At 36.3% G+C, this 25,958-nt stretch overlaps 1 protein-coding gene across 2 annotated transcripts in view; it reads right to left on the reverse strand.

Annotated features, from left to right (window-relative positions):
• The window catches only part of PARP8 (poly(ADP-ribose) polymerase family member 8), a 179,284-nt gene that overhangs the window by 35,175 nt on the left and 118,151 nt on the right, over nt 1-25,958 (reverse strand). For both annotated transcript variants that reach the window (XM_027101141.1, XM_027101140.1), the window contains 5 exons: nt 15,254-15,320; nt 10,286-10,411; nt 9,207-9,771; nt 7,527-7,577; nt 7,326-7,421 (listed from right to left, as the gene is read on the reverse strand). In XM_027101141.1, coding sequence (XP_026956942.1) covers nt 7,326-7,421; nt 7,527-7,577; nt 9,207-9,771; nt 10,286-10,411; nt 15,254-15,320 — 905 coding nt within the window. The remainder of the gene's footprint in view (nt 1-7,325; nt 7,422-7,526; nt 7,578-9,206; nt 9,772-10,285; nt 10,412-15,253; nt 15,321-25,958) is intronic.

Consider the following 25,958-nt stretch of genomic DNA (forward strand, 5'->3'; position numbering starts at 1 on the left):
TTTTTTTTTTTAGATTCCATATATATGTGTTAGCATACAGTATTTGTTTTTCTCTTTCTGACTTACTTCACTCTGTATGACAGACTCTAGGTCCATCCACCTCATTACAAATAGCTCAATTTCATTTCTTTTTATGGCTGAGTAATATTCCATTGTATATATGTGCCACATCTTCTTTATCGATTCATCCGATGATGGACACTTAGGTTGTTTCCATCTCCTGGCTATTGTAAATAGAGCTGCAATGAACATTGTGGTACATGACTCTTTTTGAATTATGGTTTTCTCAGGGTATATGCCCAGTAATGGGACTGCTGGGTCATATGGGAGTTCTATTTTTAGGTTTTTAAGGAACTTCCATACTGTTCTCCATAGTGGCTGTATCAATTTACATTCCCACCAACAGTGCAAGAGGGTTCCCTCTTCTCCGCACCCTCTCCAGCATATAGTTTGTAGATTTTTTTTTTTTTTTTTTTTTTTTTTGCGGTACGCAGGCCTCCCACTGTTGTAGCTTCTCCCGCTGCAGAGCACAGGCTCTGGACGTGCAGGCTCAGCGGCCATGGCTCATGGGCCCAGTTGCTCCACGGCTTGTGGGATCTTCCTGGACCGGGTCACGAACCCGTGTCCCCTGCATTGGCAGGCGGACTCTCAACCACTGAACCACCAGGGAAGCCCTGTAGATTTTTTTGATGATGGCCATTCTGACTGATGTGAGGTGATACCTCATTGTAGTTTTGATTTGCATTTCTCTAATGATTAATGATGTTGAGCATCCTTTCATGTGTTTGTTGGCAATCTGTATACCTTCTTTGGAGAAATGACTATTTAGGTCTTCTGCCCATTTCTGGATTGGGTTGTTTGTTTTTTTGATATTGAGCTGCATGAGCTGCTTGTAAATTTTGCAGATTAATTCTTTGTCAGTTGCTTCATTTGCAAATATTTTCTCCCATTCTGAGGGTTGTCTTTTCATCTTGTTTATGTTTTCCTTTTCATTAGGTACCATTTGTTTACTTTTGTTTTTATTTCCATTTCTCTAGGAGGTGTGTCAAAAAGGATCTTGCTGTGATTTATGTCAGAGTGTTCTGCCTACGTTTCTTCCTTTCTTTTTAAAATAGCAACTATAAAGGTAGCAATATTGTGAATAATTTATGTACTATTTAACACCATACTAAGTAAATGCCAGTGAATTTTTAAAGTAACAATGTTATATCAATCATTTTTTACTTGAACATTCTATAGAGTATTCAAGATATAAATGAGTTTAATTTTGATATAACAATTTGCCAACTAGTTTTTGTAGATCACTGACCCTCTCCCATGTTCATCCACATTTTATTTGAGAGGAGTTCAAAATGTCAACACAAGATGGCGTACTAAAAGAAAGTTCTCAAATTGTAAGTAATCAAGATTAGATGTCTCACAGAAAGCACATACTATTCAAGGAGAGAAACTGATTCATTTTTCCTTAATAAAATATGCAGTTATACTGTAATTAGCATTCTCCCACCTTGAGCCAACTTCCAGCCAATACTGTGCTCCCAACAAATTCTGCTATAACTATATCATTTGCACAGAAAACTCCAGCATCAATTCAAAGTAAAATGTAGTCATTGAATAGCTATCGCTAGATAAGTGAAATTGTGTGTTTTATTAAACATACTTTAATGCAAAGTATGTATGCCTAAATATCGCCCAAAATGTACATTATTTACTAATTCGAGTTTACAATAAATCTATTAGTTTCAATTTATAAAATATTATCTATTCTTAAGGTTATACTATTACATTGCCTTCAAAAATTTAGTCCCTATAATGTAAACTGCAAAACCATGGCAATTCCCTCCTGCCATTACACATAACATACATAATATATCTGCAATATAATATTCATTATGCACCATTTAAAAACATGGGGAACTTCATATGTCCCTAAGTTAAGATTCATTTTAGAAATTTTTAAGCTAAGATGAATACATTTTTAATTTTATTTGAATCAAAGCAATTTAAATGTGAGCAGTAAAAACATGTTTCAAAAAAATGGCTTTATGCCCTAAAGAATATTTTAGAACCTAACTGCACTTTAGAAACTTTGTGTTTTCAATGAATTTAAATTACTTCCTACTGAAAATAGAAATGACACAACTCAAGAGAATCTAGCTATGTATTTATATATAGCACAGTGTAGGTGAGTGGTTTTCAAACCTTTTTTTGCCATGGTCTTTTTTTTCAAACAAAATATTTCATGTAAGCCCAATATATAAAACAGATAAAAGTGGATACTGTTCCAGTTGGAGCATATGTGCACAGTTCAGTTCTCCTAGCTATAAAACAGGGATAAAATCAGATCTAGTTCACCAGGTTGATAAAAGGACTAAGTGAGAAGAGAACCAAGTGAGATATGGTTTATAAAATCTCCTTGAGGTATACAGAGCCGTTTAAATATTAACAGTATTAGGTAACCTGGATAAGCTGTCTCTTCTACTTGTTTTAACCCAATGTATATACAAAAATTAGTGTTTAATAAGAATTTTCATTGAAGCATATCATGAAGTGGTATTTTTATTTTCATACCCGCAGTTTATCAAAATTCTTAATTTGTTGCTACACTATGTCTTGCTAAAAAAGAAATGAACAATGTAAATACAACTTCATAATTTAAAAACAAGTGTTGAAAACATATGAGAATAATTAAGAATATCTACTGGAAACACAAAACCTATATGCCTTTAATTCTCTGTGTTTCCAGTTTTATAGTCAGTACTTTGGGTGCTTTTCATGGTTCGGAAGACAGACACATTTGGGGTAGGGAAAGATTTACTGTCCATTAAGAAAGACAGATCCACAATAAAATAGGATCAGGCCTGGTTAGTCCCCACTATACATGGTGATCCCTATTGCCCGATAAAACTAAAGTTGTTTGAACATTAAAACCAATTTCTGTTCAATTTGGATGTAAAAATAATTATATTTTTGAACTGAAAGTTTTTTGGCATAATTATTTAGTTTAGCCTTTATTTCAGAACTTGAAATGTTAACTTCTACAAAATGCGTTGAGGGGGAGCAGGGAGAAAATAGCCTATGCTTTTTCATCCATTCTTTAACATCAGACCTAAATACAAGAAGACCTACCTGTTTTCCTCAAGGTAAAATGGGACATACCCAGGTTGACCCACACACTCAGTTTCCAAAAAAATGGTCATGGGAGTGCCTTATACTATGACCAAATTATAGCTGGGTATTGTTAATTTTCACTTTGAAAATAAGAACCTTAGTTACAAACATTTGTCTATGGTCCACGGCCAAGACTGGACCACAAAATTATTAGACTCGCAGGTTTCTCTGACCTTGCTTTAGTAGGAAAGAGCATTATTCTCAAGAGGTGACAGTAGCATCTCAGGCCTGATAATCCAGAGCAAGTAATGTGGGACATTTTCACACAGCAGGAGAAGAAAAGGAAATCATAATTCCCACATCACATATTGATGTGAGAAACAGGAAAGTCTGTTAACCAGGGACACAGAGAATGAGCCTCCAGTATCCCTGACAAAGTTCCAACTTTGTAGGGATACTAAGCCACACAACCACATGAGTGGTTTTTTCCAACAGGATTCAGCAGCTCACGTACAGGGTTCAGAGAAGACAAACACCCGCATTGATCCAAGAACTGGGTGTTTAATGTGACACTAACAAAAAGACAAGGGCACTAGGAACTTATAGGCTGATAAAAGCAGTGGTGATTTTGGCAGTAAATCCTTGTTTTCTTGTTTTGCAAACACGCTTGAAGACCAAAATCAACATTTTAAAGCATCTCCAAGACAGTCTAGCGCATTAACACTCTAGCTGATTCCAAAACGTAGAGAACCAGGGGTTTGGTTTTTTTGATCACAATGCAGACTGTACTGCCGAACTGAAATTCTGGGACTCTGAACAAGCCTCCTGATATTGTGAGTTTTATGCAGATCCACAGCACTACATGTCAGGACTCACACCTGAGAGTGATATTTATAACCTTTATAAACAAAAGAGAAAATCAGAGCATTGTGGTATTTCTAAATAAGTAGTTCTTCATGTTGCAAAAGTGTGACATGCTTACCTAGACCTCTGAGTAAAGTGGCAGACTAGGAAAGGAGTAAAATTTTAGGACTTTTGGGAAATAGGGGTAAAAGGGGACTTAGGTTATTTAAAAGACAATCAGGCTTGAAGAAAAGAGACAAAATATAAGAAACAATTTGAATTTTGACAGAGAAAGATCTAACAAACGTAATAAACATTAGGCAGAAAAATCTATGGAAATCGAGTTTTATCTAACCTATTCAATCACCCTATGGGGCTACGACTTATCCTCTTTATAGCTCGAGGATTTACTGCAGTTTTTAATGTGTTATATGGGCTGAATATTATATTTGTAATAATTGTTATACCTTATTGAAATTATACACTATGTACATTATTGAAATTATAGTACAACATATCGCGATGTAAATATAAGAAAGAGAGAGAAAAAATGAATATATACCTGATTTAGGTGAAGGAGGTAGTTTTGTTTACTTTTCTTCCTTTGACTATGAGATGTTTCTCTATTTTCATTTCCTGATCTGACTTCATATGTCACTTATCTTACTATTTAAGAAACCAAAGTAAGTTTTCTGATTTCCTTAGATAACAGTCTGAATTGAAGCAACATAAAACCACCTGATAACTAGCTACATTTATTTAGAAAACGTTTTCTCTCTTGTTTACAAAAGCATTTCCATTTCTAGAAAGAGACAGCAAACTTCATTGGTGCAGAAAGATAAAGTAAAACAGAACTTGAAGCAAGGCAAAGAGAATACTAACATCAACTATGATATTTCTGTCACCTATTATAGGAATGAACTGACAGCAATTAAACCGTAAAGAGCAAACTCCCAACAATATGTGTGGTAAATTTCCAGGACATAAAAGTAGTTAATTCAAGCACATGAGTCAAGAGTAGCATCACGATTAAGAACCGTGGCCTTGGTGCCATTCCGCCAGGGTTTGAATCCTGTCCCTATTACTTACAAGCAGGGTGACATTAAAAAAATTACGGTTTTCCTCATCTATAGAGCAGGGACAGTATTAATACCTGCCTAATAGGGTTATTTTGAGGACTAAATAAGATAATCCATATAAGGCCTTCAAAAACATGATTACATAAAAAGCATTCAAAAAGCTTATGCCATTAATAACATTACTATTATCTACGGCAAGGAAAATGTCATTGCCATGGATCAAGAAGTAAATCAAGAGCCACAGATGCACAACCGCAAAGTGAAAATAGGCCTCCTTACTGGGATAAACTGACATGGTTAAAGGGTCCTCTCTCCTCTCATCGTAACGATACATTTCCGCGTATTGACTAAAAATAACAATCTTGCACAAATATTTAATAAATTCTGATTTAGTTAAGTTGGGTTTCAAAATAACAATATATCTCTTTGAGAGGAATAACTGACTGTCAAAAAATAGCATATGGAAAAAAAATAGCATATGGGTGGCAAGAAAAAACTCTTTTATGTGTTTCCCATAAACAAATAAAATGAAACAAATATATCATAAAGCCTGAGTCGTTATGGTCATAAATGGATATTATATATGTTTTCTAAAGGATAAATCCTGAAATACAAAAAATTTCTAATAAAAGTACCTATTTCTAGGCTTTGCAATTCATCTTTTCAAACATATATTCCTAAGGACAGGACAAATCTCTCTTAAAAAGTGCAACAGAATCTAGTGTGGTGCATTATACTCATAAAGCCTTCAATAAATGTTTGTGATGCATTTTTGAAGTCAGACAAAATCAGGTTCAAAGTTCAGCTTCCACTCATATAGCTGGGTGACACTAAATAAATCGCCCAATCTCTTTGAATCTTAACCGCCTTATTTGCACCATGGGCACAAAAATACCTACCTAAACCACAGAGTTTTGTGAAAATCAAATAAAGAAGCAGTATGCAAAATGTCTATACAGGGTGCCTGGCACACAGTGCTCAAGTCATCTGCAAACAGATTGCTTTAGTTTTTCCTGTCCAATATGGATACATTCTATTATTCTTCTCTTCTTAATTGCCTGGCTAGAACCTCCAGTACAATGTTGATTAGAAGTAGCAACAGCATCAAAAAGAATAAACTACTTAAAGATAAATTTATCCAAGGATGTGCAAGACTTGAACACTGATACTAAAAAAACAGTGTGAAAAGAAATTTTTAAAGATCTAGATAAATGGAAGGATACCCTGCATTCGTGGATTGGAAGGATTAATATTAAGATGGCAATACTTCCCAAATTGACTGACAGACCCAAAGCAAACCCTATCAAAATTCCATCTGCCTTTTTGGCAGATGAGCTGACCCTAGAATTCATACGGAAATGCAAGGGATCCAAACAGTGAAAGCAATATTATAAAAAAAAAAGTTGGAGGACTCACACTTCTTCATTTCAAACTCACTACAAAGCTACAGTTAGTCAAGATAGTATAGTACAGGTATAAGGACTGACGTACGAATCAGTGGAGTAAAATTAAGAGTTGACCAGTAAATCAAAACATCTATGGTCAAATCATTTTCAACAAGAGAGACAAGATCATTTAATTGGGGAAGAAGAGTCTTTTCAACAAATGGTGCTTAGACAACTAGATATCTACATGCAAGAGAATGAATCTGGACAACAACCTCACACCATAAGCAAAAATTAACTCAAAAAGGATCAATGTCTTAAATGTAAGATATAAACTATAAACTCTTTGAAGGAAATAATTGGATAATAATTCCAATTATCCAATTGAGATATAGGATATTGGATAATTCTCCCCCAAAATACCACTTATACTTTGATTCTTATTTCCATACTCAATAATGCCACAAATGTGTTAGTGAGTTGGCATTTTTTCGAAATCTTTAATTCTCCAGATTCTACTACATACCTCTTCTAACTGGAACAATGACTACCGTCTACTCTCTGTATTAACTATCTTTAAATTGTGCTTTTTTGAAAAAACAGTGTTTACAAGTTTACATATATATACATATCGATATGCATGGATATAGAGATAGATGAATAGACAATGAAGTGATAAATAAGCACATGTGAGAAATAAGAAACATTTTGCTAATATGAAACAGCTTGATCTTTCACAGACTCCTTCAGAAATAGTGACTCATTGGTCAAAATTATGACTTTGTGTATTACGTAACTGGCTCAATAGAGAGTATTTACTGTAAATGCAGTTATTTACTTATTTATTTTTATATCTTAACCCTCTTCATTTATATTCTAAACTGCCATTCCACCAGTGAGAACTTACCCTAAGCATGGGGCCATTTTGAAACACATGTGGCTCGTCACAAACCACACAGTATTCATTCAACACAGGGATCCGCTGTTCAGCAAACTCAATTGTCTGAATAAGACAATAAAGAGAAAGAACGAAGTCAAGTTCATGAAGGATTTGAAAACCCACTAAAGGCTAAACTATTTCTACAACGGATGGAGGCTTGGCTCATACCTGCACTAGGAAGCCACGGTCTCGTATTGGAATACATTTGGCACCATTTGGCTATAAAGAGCAAAGGAGAAGAAAATAATGTTTTAATTAGGAAAATATATAAATTACAGCCTTTTACTTTTGCAACAGTGAATACAGATGTGATCTAAGATCACCTGTAATGTGAATTAAATCACTGATTATGACATCGAGATTTTAGAATTTAGTATAATGCCCTTTCCTCCGTTACGATTGCAATCTTTGTTTAAACTAAATGAGCAGCATTCTTAATTTCTGATCTTCTAATAAAAATGAGTGGCATCTTTAAATGATCACAAAAACTCGTTGCCTCTATTACTCATCACTGATTGCTCCCACTTCCTCATTTAGATTATTTCAATCTCATTTTACAATCAGATAGAATTATTTCTCCAAGGACGTACCAGACAGCTGCTGTAAGGGGTACAATACTGAACTACTGTATTAGGCTTAACCATACAGGAGGACATTAAGACATATTCTTTTACAGAATATCCGAAATTATCTTTCTTAGGTGAAACTAACCATGGGAAACTTTCTACTATGTAACTCTGACATAATTACTTTTCTATATGTCTTTAATACTTAGTTTTGAGAAGAAATGGGCTTTGGGGATATCCACCTAAAATTACCAACATACTCATATACATTTTCTTAACACAAATAAAATTTCATGGTATAATTTACAATGTAATTTTAGAAATAAATCTATACAAGAGCACCACAACTTTCTGAAAATGTATCTTATTTTTTTTCAGTTTCATCTATTGCTTGGTATATCTGTATTAATAGTTAAAGAGTTAAATACGTTCCTCCCTAACACACACAAACACAAATTTACTAAAAGCAAACAAAACTTTTTGTCAATTCTTTTATGTAATTAATATACATAAGATAGGTCTGTTTCTTTATCTGAAACTGGCTATAATGCTGATTACTCTAGAGGTAAACTTTGTGTAAGACTGACTCCCAATAAATACCACCCAAAGTACTTAAGCTTTAATACAGTCACCTCCCAGGCCCATCTCCCCATGCAAAACAGCTTCAGGACAAAGTGACTTCAGTTTCATAAAGTAGACACTGAGAGCAGCTTTAAGTGAGGCTCCGGGATACAGCTGTAACTGTTACTTCTCTCCACAAGTTCATGGGCAAAGTTGTCCTCTTATATACAATAGGAAGGACACCACTCTTAATTATTGGAAATAAATAAATAAAATAAAACATCAAAAATTTTTATTCTAAAAAAAAAAAAATATCAGACAAACTCTGAGCTCCACTACTTTTGTGAGAAAACCAGAGATTAGATAAACCTACTTAATAAAACATTAAAAATGCTATGCTTGCTTAAAAGGACAGGCTTTGTGAATCCAATGGACTTCCTTCCATTTTTAGTAGCATTCATTCCCGTGACAGGACTCTGGACTAGACCTCACATTGACAGCCACATTTATTTTTTCAGAATCAAAACCAACATTCCAGTACCAGTTGCAAATGTCTGGTATGCAAAATAACATCCAAAAGAAAAAAATTGTAAATTTTAAAAAACAAAAACAAAACTGTGCTTCTTTCCTTTCACAGATCTTACAAAACAAACAAACTAACAAAACCCTCTACTGCCCCTTAGCTGACATTTAAGAACTCAAGATGAAAATATGTACGCACAGCAGGCTGGGAAGATGAAGATGATGATGGTGTTAAGATACCAATGAGCCCTGAGGTAAGAGAGAGCCTCCGGCCCTCTGCGCTGGGTTCCTTGAAAAGCTCCGTTTTGGATGACTTGGGGGCACTGGAGTAAGACTTGCTGAGCAACTTGTGATTCTTGAGTCCATATAATTCTTCCATTCTGAGGTTACTGGAATAAGACCTGCTTAGCAGTTTGTGAGGCTTCAGGCTGGCGTTGTGCTCACAGCGCGGGTCTCCAGAACAAGAGCGAGTCAAGAGTTTGTGCGACTTGAGAGCGAGGCAGTCCTCCTGCTTGACGGCTGCAGGGCAGGGACGGTTCAAGAGCTTGTGTGACTTAATGGTCGTCACCGCCTGCTCAGCCCGGGGGTCGCTGGACAGCGAGCGACCGAAGGTCCTGTGTGGCTTCGGGGCGCACACGTCCTCCGTCTTGACTGTGCTGGAACAAGTCCTCCGCAGCAGCTTATGCGTCTTGGAGATCCCGTCTTGCTCCGATTTCAGTTTGGATTTGCTTTTTCCACAACCAGGGGGAGGATAACTTGGCGACCTTCAAAATGCAACAATTAACAGGGCAAATCGTGAGTGCAACAGACCATGGAGAACACTTGTCGGGCTCAATCAACTCAACTCTGTTACAAATACCATGTCTTTTTAATCCAGCTTATCCAGCCAAAATGGAAACCAAATATGTATGGAAAGATCACGGGGACTGAAGTCTATGTTTCCTGGAAAGCAAAAAGCGTTTGTCCAGTTTGTTTTTCCCTCCTACCTATCCCAGAGCCCTGTGAAGGACTAACTTTGGTAGGGAAAACTCTATGTGATTAGAAACCAAACAATGTAACTTTAGTAAATTTAACCCATGTAAAGGAAACACAAACTCAAAACATAGAAATGAGTATCCGTGTTTTTTGACGGAATGGATGTAACTTGGTCTGTTCTTTAAAGTCATAAAGAAAATAAACAGATGCCAACACTGTAGCAAGAATGCTTTGAATTAAATAAGCATGGAATATCACAGGTGCAGCGTTTAGTAAGACGATGGAAAGACGTCTGTTACCCACCTGCGCAAGGTAGAAAATAGATGCAGGGGAGACTTCACTTTCTTCTCTGACAGCTTCTTATTGTGCAGGCAACTAGATTTTTCTTTGCTCTGTTTCCACTGCTGTGTAACAAATGTCTGCATGATTCTGTCAAACCAAAGGTAAGTTTGTTATCACAGTTCCAAGGTAATTTAATATCAGATTTCTATATGGATTATGTAGAGAATGCATTTATCAAAGGAAAATAAATGCATGGTAATTAGGCGGAGTTTAATTTTGAACCATACAAGATGTCTTCTTGTGTAGGAAAGCATCCTATAGAAAATTTCTATGATTTTACTGTGTTACGATTAATAATTAATTAATTACTGTGACATAATTAAAAATACAAACGATTAAGAAGTTGATAAAAGAATAAGGATATAAGGAGATTTATAAGGACGGCCTTTAGGATCAACACCTTTAGCTGAGGTGGCAAGAGAAAAGTCTGAATTATTTTGTTGGTGCTAGCAACACAGGTTTTAAAAAATGTTTTGTTAGTAATTATGATCTATTAAGATAAAGTAAAGTTCTTTTCCTTCTCCTTGATTTGCTTATGTATTTTTCTTCATGAGAAGGAAAACAAAATGAAAGTACAAAATCGTAAACAAAAATAAGCCATGCAAAATTGACTCTATGGAGAATTAGGAGGTCAGCAAGTTTTACGTTCAGCACAGCCGCCATTCACTTTAAAATGTGCTGGTTTTTTAAAAGATGGTGCGCCTCTAAGAACTTTTAGTTCCTATCCTAAGGCAGGAATTTGGTAACTTCTGATCTCAATATTTTCTAAGTCAAGACCATGGCATCACTGTTTTGTGATAAAGAATTCTAGAACGTCAAAGGTGGATTTAAGAAAGACACAGCCTTGTTTTCTGAGAAGGGTCTCAGGCTGTGACAGCTTCTCTGGATCCCGTCCCTCCAGTGACAATGGAGGAGAGTCCCTTAAGGCTGATACTTAAGTAGAGGCAAAATTTTACAATTAAACATTGTGCGCAGTAAATTAAACACTTTGATTTTCTTTCCCAAGTCAATTCAGCAGGTCCTGCTTTCCTGCTCTTTTCAGTTGTTTCTAACACAGATTGCTTTTGTACCAGGAAGATGGTACCAATATCTACTATTTACAATACAGCAGGGTGTGAAAGAGGAACTTTATATACAGATTTTTTTTCTCCTTCCACACATTTCACAAGTATGGTGAGGAAATGAAATCTGTCCAAGTTAGCCTGTAAGCAGAGCTGTAACACCTATGTTATCCAACACGGAGAGACCTATGTTAACGTATGTTATTCAAAAGGGGCAGCTGTGACTCTTAGCACTAGGCCAATTATTATTTTCTTGAGATCCTTCAGGTCTCACCACATTAACTCAGATTGCCAGAAACTACATCACTCAGACTAACTACCCCAAACTTTAGTGAGCTAGCTTAGTTGAATTCAGAGGAAATGTGCAATTATTTGTGGTCTTTTTAGCTGTAGAGGTAGTGAGGAAGAAGGGGGTAAAGCTGCAGTCAGTGATGCATGATTCCAAATTTGCAGTAAATTCTCCCTAGAGCTCAGGACGAGGCAAAGTTCTTATTTTCCACTTAATCTTTGAAGGTTTTTTTCTCCCAAGATTTCATCAAGATTTAAATGTAACAGTAATACTAAGGTCATCATTCTCCCTTGTACTTAACCTGAAATCTCCAGTGACACCACCCTTTGTACCAAGCAGATTCAGATTCTTTTCCTCCTATGAAAAATTGCCATTCCTGTGTACCACTCCCTAAGAAACCAAGCAAGTGCTTCTCTGATTCTTGACAGACTAACTGGAACAAAAAATAACAAGTAAAAGAGCTAAAATTGTTCCCACTTTCATATTACATTAGCGTTCTAAAGTGTGACTTCAACATCTAAAACTAGTAATTCTTAAACTTGCACACCCAAATCCCTACATGTTCTTGGATTCGAAAGGGAGGAGTTAACTACCTCCTATAAGAAATTCAATATAGTGTTTCATTTCAACTGTGATCTGAAATATACATATGAGCACGTTTGGTATAATGACCACCCCCTTATAATAGAGAGGCACCGAGAGATTTCAGTGCTCACACTGGTGTTTGAGTTTGTGCTGTCACTAAGAAGAACTACTATAATTGCCATTGGCTGATGATAAAAGAAGGGAAAAAGACTTCACGGTAAATTATACATTCACATCAACTGAAGACCGGATGAGGTCACAGCCAGCTATGTGAACAAAGCCAGCTATGTGAACAAAGCCAGCTATGTGAACAAAGGTAGTTCAGAAGAGAAAGGGAATACACGTGGGTCACATGATGATCCTCTACATGCTGAAATGGGCACTATAGTAGTCAGTACTGTGTTCAAACTGTGGTGGTGAAATAGCTTCAGCGAAATGACACCACCCATCAAATTAAATTAGTATATTAATTTGAAATTTGAATGTTTCATTTTGATTTGCACATCAGTTATAAATTGAATTTTGTGTTATAAATGTGAACTCAACATATGAAGAATTTACACCATTCTTTATGTTTGTATATACTTCAGGCAATGTTGGAGATTTGCAATGTATTTTTTTCCTTTTAAAAACAACTTAAGGGGCTTCCCCGGTGGCGCAGTGGTTGAGAGTCCGCCTGCCGATGCAGGGGACACGGGTTCGTGCCCCGGTCCGGGAAGATCCCACATGCCGCGGAGCTGCTGGGCCCGTGAGCCATGGCCGCTGAGCCTGCGCGTCCGGAGCCTGTGCTCCGCAACGGGAGAGGCCACAACAGTGAGAGGCCCGCGAATCGCAAAAAAACCAAAACCAAAAACAGAAAAAAGCAACTTAAGTTTGATCAACATCAATTCAACATAAAGTCACACACAGTTTAAGATTATTTCCATAGTCTGTGATATGCTTCGCCTTTGATTGACAGATACCCTATTCAAGGCTGATCACTTTATTACATCTGTTTGGGGTCAGTATTTTCTCTTTCAGGCTCTTTTAATGACGTCACATTTCCCCAATATCCATTCAATGATGAAAATATATTCCAAGCCTTATCAAGACAAAGGAGTATCTAGGATTATATGAAAGGCAGATTAGTGGATGGATCAAAAGTATTGATATGGAGTCAAATTCTGGCTGTACCACTTTCTCAGTGTGTGAGCTTAACCAAGTTGCTTAAGCTCCCGGGGCCTGGGCTTCATCATCTAGGAAACATGGAGAGTAACAGTACCTGCTTGATAGGGTTGTTGTGAAGATCAAGGGAGCTAATATATGTCACTATTCTAAGTGCCTGACATGTAAGCAGCACTGCATAAGCATTTGCTGTTGCTGTTGTTTAGACTCTTACTGCCAGGAACACACAAGATAAAGAATCACAGAAAAAGTTTAATGAGTGTTTCTTATTTCCTGAGCAAAAACAAAGGGCCTAGATTCTAAATCTGCCTTCCTAACTTGCTGTATGTTTCTGGAAAATAACCTCTTTATATTTCAATTTCCTCTTAAGACATTGTGAGGATGAGATCAGATTTTGAAATTTTATTATATATAATTTTAGACTAGAAGATCACAGACAAACCCAGTTGTTTATAATTAAGGAAAGAAACTAAATTAGTCTAAAATTTATCAAGGGTCATTAAATAAAGTTCTAGTTCATATACCAAACTTTTCATATAATTAAAATCTGTCCATAAAAGTAAATAACTTTTTAAAAATGTTAAACATTTGGGTGGAACTATTAATAAAATGTTACATATTCTACAAGGTGATTCAACAGTGAATACAGAGTATAGCTTTCCTTAATTTCTCAGGGTGGGGATTACACACATAATTTCTTTTTCTGAGCTCAATGTCATTAAGGGTAGGAAGCTATCTATTCCTAGACTTCTGTGCTTTTATAATTGTTGTCTCATTTGGACCAATGGCATTTCACCCCTCCCCCCAAGAAAAGTTCTTAAGTGGCTTACAAAAGTACATAAAGTAGAACTCCGGACTTTCAGTGATAATCATAGTCAATACAGATTCTTCAGTTGTAACCAATGCACCACTCCAGCAGGAGATGTTGACAATAGGGAAGCTATGGGCAGGGGCATATGCAAAATCTCAGTACCTTCCTCTCAATTTTGCTGTGAACCTAAAACCGCTCTTAAAAAAATGAGGGAGAAAATTGGATGAGGGAAAAAAATCATAGGGGGGAAAAAAAACATGTGCTAAGATGAGGTGGTAGCCAACTTGAATGGCTTAACATGGAAGGCAGGCTCCATGCTTAGTTCCAAGACCTGTAAGATACTGGCTTGAAAAACAAAATCCAATTGAAAAAACAAAGCCAATTGCACTGGAAAAGGATACCTAATCCGGTACAGGAAACTGAGAAAATTTCCCCTGTGATTTTTTTTCCCTCACCCAATTTTCTCCCTCATTTTAAAAATTATTTTTAATTTAATGACTTTATTTTTTTAGAGCGGTTTTAGGTGCACAGCAAAATTGAGAGGAAGGTACTGAGATTTCGCATATGCCCCTGCCCATAGCTTCCCTATTATCAACATCTCCTGCCGGAGTGCTGCATTTGTTATAACTGATGAATCTATATTGAGTCCTTAAAAAGAAAACACTGCATAATATAATGTGCTAAATATATGTTGCAAATTGAATTTAGTTTCAAAGATGTGGAATTCTGGGTTTATCTTCTAATTTTTATATGCCCACCTCCTCAGGTGGAAGGCAGGATGTTAGAGGGAGGAGAGTGAATCCAGGGTGGGGGGCAGATGGAAGGAATCTGGCTCAGTTCTAAAGTGAGCTCTGCCAACTAAATTATTGATGCAGCTCTTAGCATCAGGACGACTTCCGCTCCTGAGGCATGTACTTCAAAAAGCTTTGTTGAATAAAAATGGGGCGGGGAGTGGTGAGCAAAATGAGAACTCAGTTCTCTTTAATAGAAATTTGTTTTTTATTCATTGGAAAACTTACTTTTTCAGCTGATGTCCCAGTCCAAATCTCTCTTTTGTGGAAATCTGAAAGACATCAACAGTGGGCACTGCAAAGGAAAAAAAATCAGCCTAAATGTTGAGTTGAAACTCAACCATCAGCCAGGAAAAAGTCTGAAAAGTAATATATATATATATATATATATTACTATGTATATGTAATATACATGTATATACATACATACACATTTTAAAATAGTCTACACACAATCCTACACATGGCTATTTATGCTTTATAGAGAGATCTTGGAGATCATTCTAGGTTAGTATATATTATATATACTAATGTGTAATATACACATATGTAAATGCACAATATATATAATAATGAAGAATGATCTCCAAAAATACATATTAAGTGTAAATAGCCATGTGTAGGATAGTTTGCACACTATTCCTTAGGTGGAAGAGAGACATGTCTGTATACACACAGAGCTTTTTTAAAGAATAAAACAATGGAGGATGACAGTAGGCATAGGATACTCACTTTTCACTGCACACCCTCTTGTGTGCTTCATATTTTTATCAGATATATATATTTCTATAAGTTAATAACTATGCTGCTTATGAAATTGGTAACCTCCAAAAGAGTCACTCACCATTCATTATTCACTGGTTTAAAGGGTATTTATTGTTTTCTCACTGTGCCAGCCACTATAGATAGAGTAGCAAAAAACACACACCGATATCCCTGCTCTCATGAGCCTTAGTAAAGAGAAGGAGACAGACAAAAAATATATAAGAAAATAGATTAAATGTCACGTGGTGATAAAGGCTCTGGATAAAAATAAAGACAGAAAAGGGTGGGGGGGGGGGGCTGAAGGTTATGTGGGCATAAACAGACTTCAACATCAGATAATATGGCAGGAAGAAAAGGATCCCAGCCAGAGGAAACACACGGCAGTACCCCTGAGGAAGAAATGTGCTTCAGTATTCTAGGACCAGCAGGGAGAGCTGGAGAGGAGTGAACAAGGTATCTCTTTAGGAGATGAGATGAGAAAAGGACCACAGACAGTGTAGGTTCCCTGTAAAGAGCAGGGATAGAAATAGGAAAATCAGTCTGGAACTCATTACAGTAATTAAGGCAAGAGTAGAGTGGCTTGGATTAGCAGAGATGGTGAACATTTTGGATTCACACTCTCTGAGAGAGCTGACAGATTCTGCTGATGGACTGAATTTAAAGTGTCAGAAAAAGAAAGGAGTCAGGGATGAATCAAAGGATTTTTGGCCTGAGCAACCAGAAGGATGAAACGTACCAATTCCTGGTACGTGAAAGACTGCAAGAGGATCAGGTTTGGAGCAGCGGGGAAGACTGCCAACTTGACTCCGGCTATTGTAAATTTGAGAAGCTTATTTGTCACTCAAGTGGAAAAGTTAAGTAGGCAACTGGATAAAGAAATCCAGTGCTTACGCATTTCGGATGAGAGGAATGTGCTAAAGACATAAATGTGGGGGGAATTCCCTGGCGGTCCAGTGGTTAGGACTCCGAGCTCTCACTGCCGAGGATCCGGGTTCAACCCCTGGTAGGGGAACTAAGATCCCACCAGTCCCACGGCACAGACAAAAAAAAAAAAAAGACTTATATGTGGAAGAGCAAAAATACATATGTACTTAAAGGCACGAGGCTGGATGAGAAACGAGTGAGTGTAGATGGCGGAGAGAAGTCTAAGGATTCAGCCTGAGCCATTCAGTATGTAGAGGCTCAGCAAACAAGGCTGAAGAGGAATGGCTGGGAGGGTGGAAGATTCCAGAATTAATATGTTAATCTGGACATATATTCAAAAAAAATTTCCAAGGAGGGGGTAAACAACTGTTATCAAATGCTGCTAAGTTAATTAAGATGAGGATTCAAAATTGGTCATGGGGTCATTAAGCAATATTCTAGTCACTGGTGACATTGACAAGAGCAGCGTTTGTGAAATGATGCATCCAAAGCACATCTACAGCGTATTCAAGGAGAAAAAAAGAGGAAAGAAAATGAAGGAAGCTAGAGGGCAGACAGCAGAAGCAAGAAGAACTACAATCCTGCAGCCTGTGGAATGAAAATGACATTCACAGAAAGACAGACCAAATGAAAAGGCAGAGGACTATGTACCAGATGAAGGAAGAAGATAAAACCCCAGAAAAACAACTAATATATATGCTGTCTACAAGAGACCCACTTCAGACCTAGGAACACATACAGACTGAAAGTGAGGGGATGGAAAAAGATATTCCATGCAAATGGAAATCAAAAGAAAGCTGGAGTAGCAATACTCATATCAGATAAAAGAGACTTCAAAATAAAGAATGTTACAGGAGACAAGGAAGGACACTACATAATAATCAAGGGATCAATCCAAGAAAATACAGCAATTATAAATATATATGCACCCAATATAGGAGCACCTCAATACATAAGGCAAATGCAAAAAGCTATAAAAGAGGAAATCGACAGTAACACAATAATAGTGGGGGACTTTAACACCTCACTTACACCAATGGACAGATCATCCAGAAAGAAAATTAAGAAGAAAACACAAGCTTTAAATGACACAATAGAACAGATAGATTTAATTGATATTTATAGGACATTCCAGCCAAAACCAGCAGATTACACTTTCTTCTCAAGTGTGCAAGGAACATTCTCCAGGACAGATCACATCTTGGGTCACAAATCAAGCCTTGGTAAACTTCAGAAAACTGAAATCAGGGCTTCCCTGGTGGCGCAGTGGTTGAGAGTCCGCCTGCCGATGCAGGGGACGCAGGTTCGTGCCCCGGTCCAGGAAGATCCCACATGCAGCAGAGCGGCTGGGCCCGTGAGCCATGGCCGCTGAGCCTGCGCATCCGGAGCCTGTGCTCCGCAACGGGAGAGGCCACAACAGTGAGAGGCCCACATACAGCAAAAAAAAAAAAAAAAAGAAAACTGAAATCATATCAAGCATCTTTTCCGACCACAACGCTATGAGAAGAAATAAATTACAGGGAAAAAAACAAAAAAACCACAAACACATGAAGGCTAAACAATACGTTACTAACTAACCAAAACATCACTGAAGAAATCAAAGAGGAAATCAAAAAAAACCTAGAGAAAAATGACAACAAAACACGACAATCCAAAATCTATGGGATGCAGCAAAGCAGTTGTAAGAGGGAAGTTTAGAACAATATAAGCCTACCTCAAGAAACAACAACAAAAATCTCAAATAAACAATCTAACCTTACATCTCACCTAAAGGAACCAGAGAAAGAAGAAGAAACAAAACCCAAAGTTAGTAGAAGGAAAGAAATCATAAAGATCAGAGCAGAAATAAATGAAATAGAAACAAAGAAAATAATAGCAAAGATCAATAAAACTAAAAGCTGGTTCTTTGAGAAGATAACAAAATTGATAAACCTTTAGCCAGATTCATCGAGAAAAAGAGGGAGAGGACTCAAATCAATAAAATTTGAAATGAAAAAGAAGTTACAACAGACACCGGAGAAATACAAAGCTCATAAAAGACTACTACAAGAAACTCTATGCCAATAAAACGTACAACCTGGAAGAAACAGACAAATTCATCGGAAGGTATAACCTTCTAAGACTGAAGCACGAAGAAATAGAAAATATGAACAGACCAGTCACAAGTAATGAAATTGAAACTGTGATTAAAAATCTTCCAGCAAACAAAAGTCCAGGACCAGATGGCTTCACAGGTGAATTCTATCAAACATTTAGAGAAGAGCTAACACCCATCCTTCTCAAACTCTTCCAAAAATTGCAGAGGAAGGAAAACTCCCAAACTCGTTCTACGAGGCTACCATCACCCTGATACCAAAACCAGACAAAGATACTACAAAAAAAGGAAATTACAGACCAGTATCACTGATGAATATAGATGCAAAAATCCTCAACAAAATACTAGCAAACAGAATCCAACACACATTAAAAGGACCATACACCATGATCAAGTGGTATTTATCCCAGGGATGCAAGGATTCTTCAATATACACAAATCAATCAATGTGATACACTATACTAACAAATTGAAGAATAAAAACCATATGATCATCTCAATAGATGCAGTAAAAGCTTTTGACAAAATTCAACACCATTTATGATAAAAACTCTCCAGAAAGTGGGCACAGAGGGAACCTACCTCAACATAATAAAGGCCATATACGACAAACCCACAGCAAACATCATTCTCAATGGTGAAAGCATTTCCTCTAAGATCAGGAACAAGACAAGGTTGCCCACTCTTGCCACTATTATTCAACATAGTTTTGGAAGTCCTAGCCACGGCATTCAGAGAAGAATAATAAACAAAATGAATACAAATTGGAAAAGAAGAAGTAAAATTGTCCCTGTTTGCAGATGACATGACAGTACAGATAATCCTAAAGATGCTACCAGAAAACTGCTAGCGCTAATCAATGAATTTGGTAAAGTAGCAGGATACAAAATTAATGCACAGAAATCTCTTGCATTCCTATACACTAACAATGAAAGATCAGACAGAGAAATTAAGGAAACACTCCCATTCACCACTGCAACAAAAAGAGTAAAATACCTAGGAATAAACCTATCTAAGGAGGTAAAAGACCTCTACTCAGAAAACTATAAGATACTGATGAAAGAAATCAAAGATGACACAACCAGATGAAGAGGTATACCATGTTTTTGGGTTGGAAGAATCAATATTGTGAAAATGACTAAACTACCCAAAGCAATCTACAGATTCAGTGCTATCCCTATTAAATTACCAATGGCATTTTTTACAGAACTAGAAGAAAAATCTTAAAATTTGTATGGAGACACAAAGACCCCAAATAGCCAAAGCAATCCTGAGGGGAAAAAAAGGAGCTGGAGGAATCAGACTCCCTAACTTCAGACTATACTACAAAGCTACAGTAATCAAGACAATATGGTACTGGCACAAAAACAGAAATATAGATCAATGGAACAGGACAGAAAGCCTAGAGTTAAACCCATGCACCTATGGTCAACTAATCTATGACAAAGGAGGCAAGGATATGCAATGGAGAAAAGACAATCTCTTCAATAAGTGGTGCTGGGAAAACTGGACAGCTACATGTAAAAGAGTGAAATTAGTACACTCCCTAACACCATACACAAAAATAAACTCAAAATGGATTAAAGACCTAAATGTAAAAACAGACACTATAAAACTCATAGAGGAAAACATAGGAAGAGCACTCTTTGACATAAATCACAACAAGATCTTTTTTGACCCAGCTCCTAGAGTAATGGCAATAAAAACAAAAATAAACAAATGGGACCTAATGAAACTTAAAAGCTTTTGCACAGCAAAGGAAACTATAAACAAGACATAAAGACAACCCTCAGAATGGGAGAAAATATTTGCAAATGAATCAAAAGACAAAGGATTAATCTCCAAAATATATAAACAGCTCATGCAGATCAATATTAAAAAAACAAACAACCCAATTGAAAAATGGTCAGGGGCTTCCCTGGTGGCGCAGTGGTTGAGAGTCCGCCTGCCGATGCAGGGGACGCGGGTTTGTGCCCCGGTCCGGGAAGATCCCACATACCACGGAGCGGCTGGGCCCGTGAGCCATGGCCACTGAGCCTGTGCGTCCGGAGCCTGTGCTCCGCAACGGGAGAGGCCACAACAGTGAGAGGCCCATGTACCGCAAAAAAAAAAAAAAAAAGAAGAAGAAAAATGGTCAGAAGACCTAAATAGACATTTCTCCAAGGAAGACATACAGATGGCCAAGAGGCACATGAAAAGCTGCTCAACATCACTAATGATTAGAGAAATGCAAATCAAAACTACAATAAGGTATCACCTCACACTGGTTAGAATGGGCATCATCAGAAAATCTACAAACAACAAATGCTGGAGAGGGTGTGGAGAAAAGGGAACCCTCTTGCAATGTTGGTGGGAATGTAAATTGATATAGCCACTACAGAGAACAGTATGGAGGTTCCTTAAAAAACTAAAAATAGAATTACCATATGACCCAGCAATCCCTCTACTGGGCATATACCCAGAGAAAACCATAATTCAAAAAGACACATGCACCCCAATGTTCACTGCAGCACTATTTACAGTAGCCAGGTCATGGAAGCAACCTAAATGCCCATCAACAGACAAACGGATAAAGAAGGCGTGGTACATATATACAATGGAATATTACTCAGCCATAAGAAGGAACGAATTTGTAGAGATGTGGATCGACCTAGAGACTGTCATACAGAGTGAAGTAAGTCAGAAAGAGAAAAACAATATCATATTTAATGCATATATGTGGAATCTAGAAAAATGGTACAGGTGAACCGGTTTGCAAGGCAGAAATAGAGACACAGATGTAGGGAACAAATGTATGGACACTAAGCAGGGGAAAGCAGTGGGGAGGTGGTGGTAGTCAGATGAATTGGGAGATTGGGATTGACATATACACACTAATATGTATAAAATAGATAACTAATAGGAACCTGCTGTAGAAAAAATAAATAGAATTAAAAAAAAAACTGAAGTAAGCTAATAGAGACAACTCTAATGAAGATATTTAACAGGCATGGGAAGCAGAGTGTTAGGGACTAAGTTAAGAGTGATTTGAGGTCTAAAGGTGTTTGTTTTAAAGATGAGAGGAATTTTATTTTTTTTTTCCCCTAAAGGAAATCTTTTAGAAGAAAGAGACATGAACAGTACAAGGAGAGAGAGAACTGCTGGAAGGGTATCTTAATTAGGTGAAAGGAGATGGAAGCTAGCATGCAAATTCAAGGATGATATTGCGCAGGAGCATGGGTAGCACCATTCATACTAACAGTTGGGATAACTGTTAGTTATTAATAAGACAGAGCAAAGACTGTCTTATTAATAGGACAGTCTCAGACCACACATGCTCAACATAGTAAACCAGGCTGGTATCCCCAATTGCCTCACCATCTTGGCCATTAGTCTGAGATAAAAACACTCCACTGATCAAAGAAAATGGGTGTTATATCAGCCATCAGTTTCTTTCCTGAAAATATTCTAATCCTTAACATAGAGAGTACATCACTCCAATCCCATGTGTCCCAAACCCAAGGCTATAGAAAAGTGAATAAAAAATCCTAACTTGAAAACTCAGGGGAATTATTTTTTAAAGAAAAAGATGACAAAACTAGAACACAGTGTGCTCTCTCTAAGATTTAAGAAGACACAGTTTCTTCTCAGGCAGATGGGAAAAGTAACTGGGAAGATGGAGGCAAAGAAGCAAAAAGGACCTGGTTTAAAAAAATGCAGAAAAATCCAAAACACACTAGAACTGAAATCTTCACTGAAGAAAATTGTATAAGACACATATAGAGAGAAAGAAGAGATATAATAGACACAACTGTTTATCCAGAATATACTAATTATCCTATAAATTAATAATACAAAGGCCAAAACTTATTCATACTATGAATGACTAGAAAATAAATGTCACCAACATTGACTCAATTAGTAGTATAAAATCTGAATGACCCCAAATTTTGGAATACACTGAAAGAGCTAACAAGATGTTACTTCTAAAAATATTCCAAAATTCAAGTGACAAAATTCTTATTACTATTAAAATTAATGCAATTAATTATTGTAATTTATTGTATTTAATGTATTCATATAAGATGTTAGTAATCAGTGAAATTGGATGTAGAGTGTATGAGGACCCTGTACTACCTCTGCAGTTTTTCTGTAAACCTAAAAATGTTTTAGATTAATTTTTTTTAATGTTTGTAAAGGTAATAGATTTTTTTTTAAAGTACAGCAATTTATTAAACAAATACCTTTTATTTTTCTGATTTTTGTCCTGGAACAGGAAGAAATACCAAAAACGTTTCAATGCTGAGGACTAAAACTCCAAATTGCAATGTACAAGATGGTTGGTGAGAAGTAAACAAAAGTAATTGTATGCCATCATACGAAAAGCAAGTCACATACAGAATAAAATCTGTTCCTGTACTATATCTACTAAGTTAAATCATGATGCTACTAATTATCAAATTACTACTAAGTATTTTCTTAGAATATATTATATGTATAGGAGTATATTCTAGTTCCTGACTGGGTTCACAAGAAATATAAAACCTAGGTCTACTATATATTCTTTTCTTCCTTCTAAGTGAGAGAGTGGCATGGACATATATATATATACACTACCAAATGCAAAATAGAGAGCTAGTGGGAAGCAACCGCATAGCATAGGGAGATCAGCTCAGTGCTTAGGGACCACCTAGAGGGGTGGGATAGGGAGGGTGGGAGGGAGACACAAGAGGGAGGGGATATGGGGATATATGTATATGTATAGCTGATGCACTTTGTTATACAGCAGAAACTAACACAACACTGTAAAGCAATTATACTCCAATAAAGATGTTAAAAAAAAAAAGAACACATGGTGTTATGGGGATGGATGGTGGTGATGGCAGCACAACAATGTGGAAGTATTTAATACCACTGAACTGTGCACTTAAAAACGGTACATTTTATATTATGTTTACCACAATTTAAAAAAGGAAGGTAATAGATTTTTGATAGCCAAAACAATCAGTTAGAAAATAAACTGGGATATAAAAGTGCCATTAAGCAAACAAGTAGTACACAAATATTCAGGAATAAATTTAGCTAAAATCAGTCATTTAAGGCAAAACCAAAACCAAAAAACACAGAACTGTACAACATTTAAAAGTAGAATCTACAAATAAATGCTTCTTTATAGGAAAAGTAATAAAGATTATAGAAATGTCTATTCTTCCAAAATTAAAAGTTTACCTCAACCAAACTCCCCACAGCAGTTTTGGGGGCAATAGAATGAGAAAGATATACTAGTAAAATATTTTCTGTTTTACAAAAGGTAGAAGGTGTTCAATTTTTCCTTGTCTCATAATTTAGGTTGGGAAGGCAATAAGTGAGGGTCGCTCAAGATATGTGGAAATTAGTCCCACACTGTGATCGTGTAAATGAACAGGTATCAATAATGAGAGGATCTGCACAGGCAAACATTTTTAATAACATCAGCTATTTATCACTTTAAACTAAAAGCAGCCCTGTCCTTGAGATCATAAACTAGACTTATATACCAGCAATTCTGGAAAAAATATATAGTACCATAAGAATCATAACAACCTTGTCTTTTTAAAGTATATTTCCCCATGTACAATAAAAATAATCTTTATTTTTAACTTCAAATTGGATAAGGAGGTGTATTTCTTCAATTTTTATCAGAACTAACTCTAGAGTACAGTAAATGAGTAAATGTGGAATTCTCTTTTTGTTTTAAAGAAGTTTTAATATTTTATTTATTTTTATTTTTTGGCCGCGTACCATGTGGGATCTTTTAGTTCCCCGACCAGGGATCGAACCCGCACTCCCTGCATTGGAAGCGTGGAGTCTTAACCACTGGACCGCCAGGGAAGTCCCTGGAATTCTCTTTCTTTACTATCCCCTTTTTTTCCCCACACTGTCTCTGTATTTCCTGTTTTCATTATAAAGAGTCTTTACTCTTCTTATCGGAAGAAATTATACACAAATCACACTAATTTCTGAAAGAAGTGCATTTCGACACTGCTTGAATTCTGAGGAAAACAAAACTCACATCTATAGGAACAAAATTATAATTCTTGGACGATTATTGATTTTGTGAACAAAATTCAAAATGATGCATAAATAAAATGAAAGCAATTGATAATAAAGAGGGGGAAAATATGGTATCAGCAGAGATTGTAGTAAAATTAAAAATAGAAGGGGAACATATCAAAGACTAAATTATGAAAAAAAATCACTCAATGGAGTAGAAGACAAATGAAAAAACTTAGAAAATCAGAGGTGACGGATGAAAGACTAAGAGAAATGATAAACAGCATGGAGGATACAGGAATTAGATCCAATCTACATATATTGGGCCGAGCAGATAAAGAAGGTAAGCATACCAATCAAAAATAAATATATAAAGAGTAGTATCAAGGAGAAAGAGAAAAAAATACCTCGATAAGTACACATAACAAAACATAAACAAAACCAAGATAGATTTCTTACAAATGAACAAAGTTAAACACTTCAGACACAGACTAGCAGAAGTTTTTAAAGCACTTTTGCCTTTTTGGGGGGAACTGTTATGAGTCCATAAATTTAGTTGGTCAAGTTTGTCTCATTCACAAAACAAAGAGTCATTCTTAGGTATGAAAAATGAAGCATAACCCTCACGTTTCTTTGGTTTACAAACTAGTAAACATGTAAATCAACTAACAAAGATGAAAAAATAAGAAATTACAGATGAATTGTGATACTAAATAAATAGTATTGAGCAATAAAATGATCTAAACGTGAATTAAAATATAATTGTTGAAATATAAAACCATGCAAATGTGACAAATCTTTAAAGAGATACTGTGAATGGAAAATCTCTGCCTAAAATTCAAGATTACATAAACACATGAGTAACAGTGGTAAGATTACATAAAAGCATGCCACATCGTCATCTTGCACAGATGGAATTGGGGTGAGTAGAGATTAAATGACCCAATTTTCTTCCTAACCCCATTAATTAAAAAACAAAGTTCAGACATGAGGGATTCTTTTGCTTTTAACCACCATCAGAATAAAATAGAATAAGTACATTTCAAATCACTAAAGAAAGAAAAATATTAGCGACACAGCAGAATACGTGGGAAAACAGCAAAAACACATACACCTACAGGCTGGAATATTGTGCAG

This window comes from Aethalodelphis obliquidens, unplaced genomic scaffold, assembly GCF_003676395.1.
Source record: "Aethalodelphis obliquidens isolate GAN/ISIS:26980383/991018 unplaced genomic scaffold, ASM367639v1 scaffold4, whole genome shotgun sequence".
Lineage (NCBI taxonomy): Eukaryota > Metazoa > Chordata > Mammalia > Artiodactyla > Delphinidae > Aethalodelphis > Aethalodelphis obliquidens.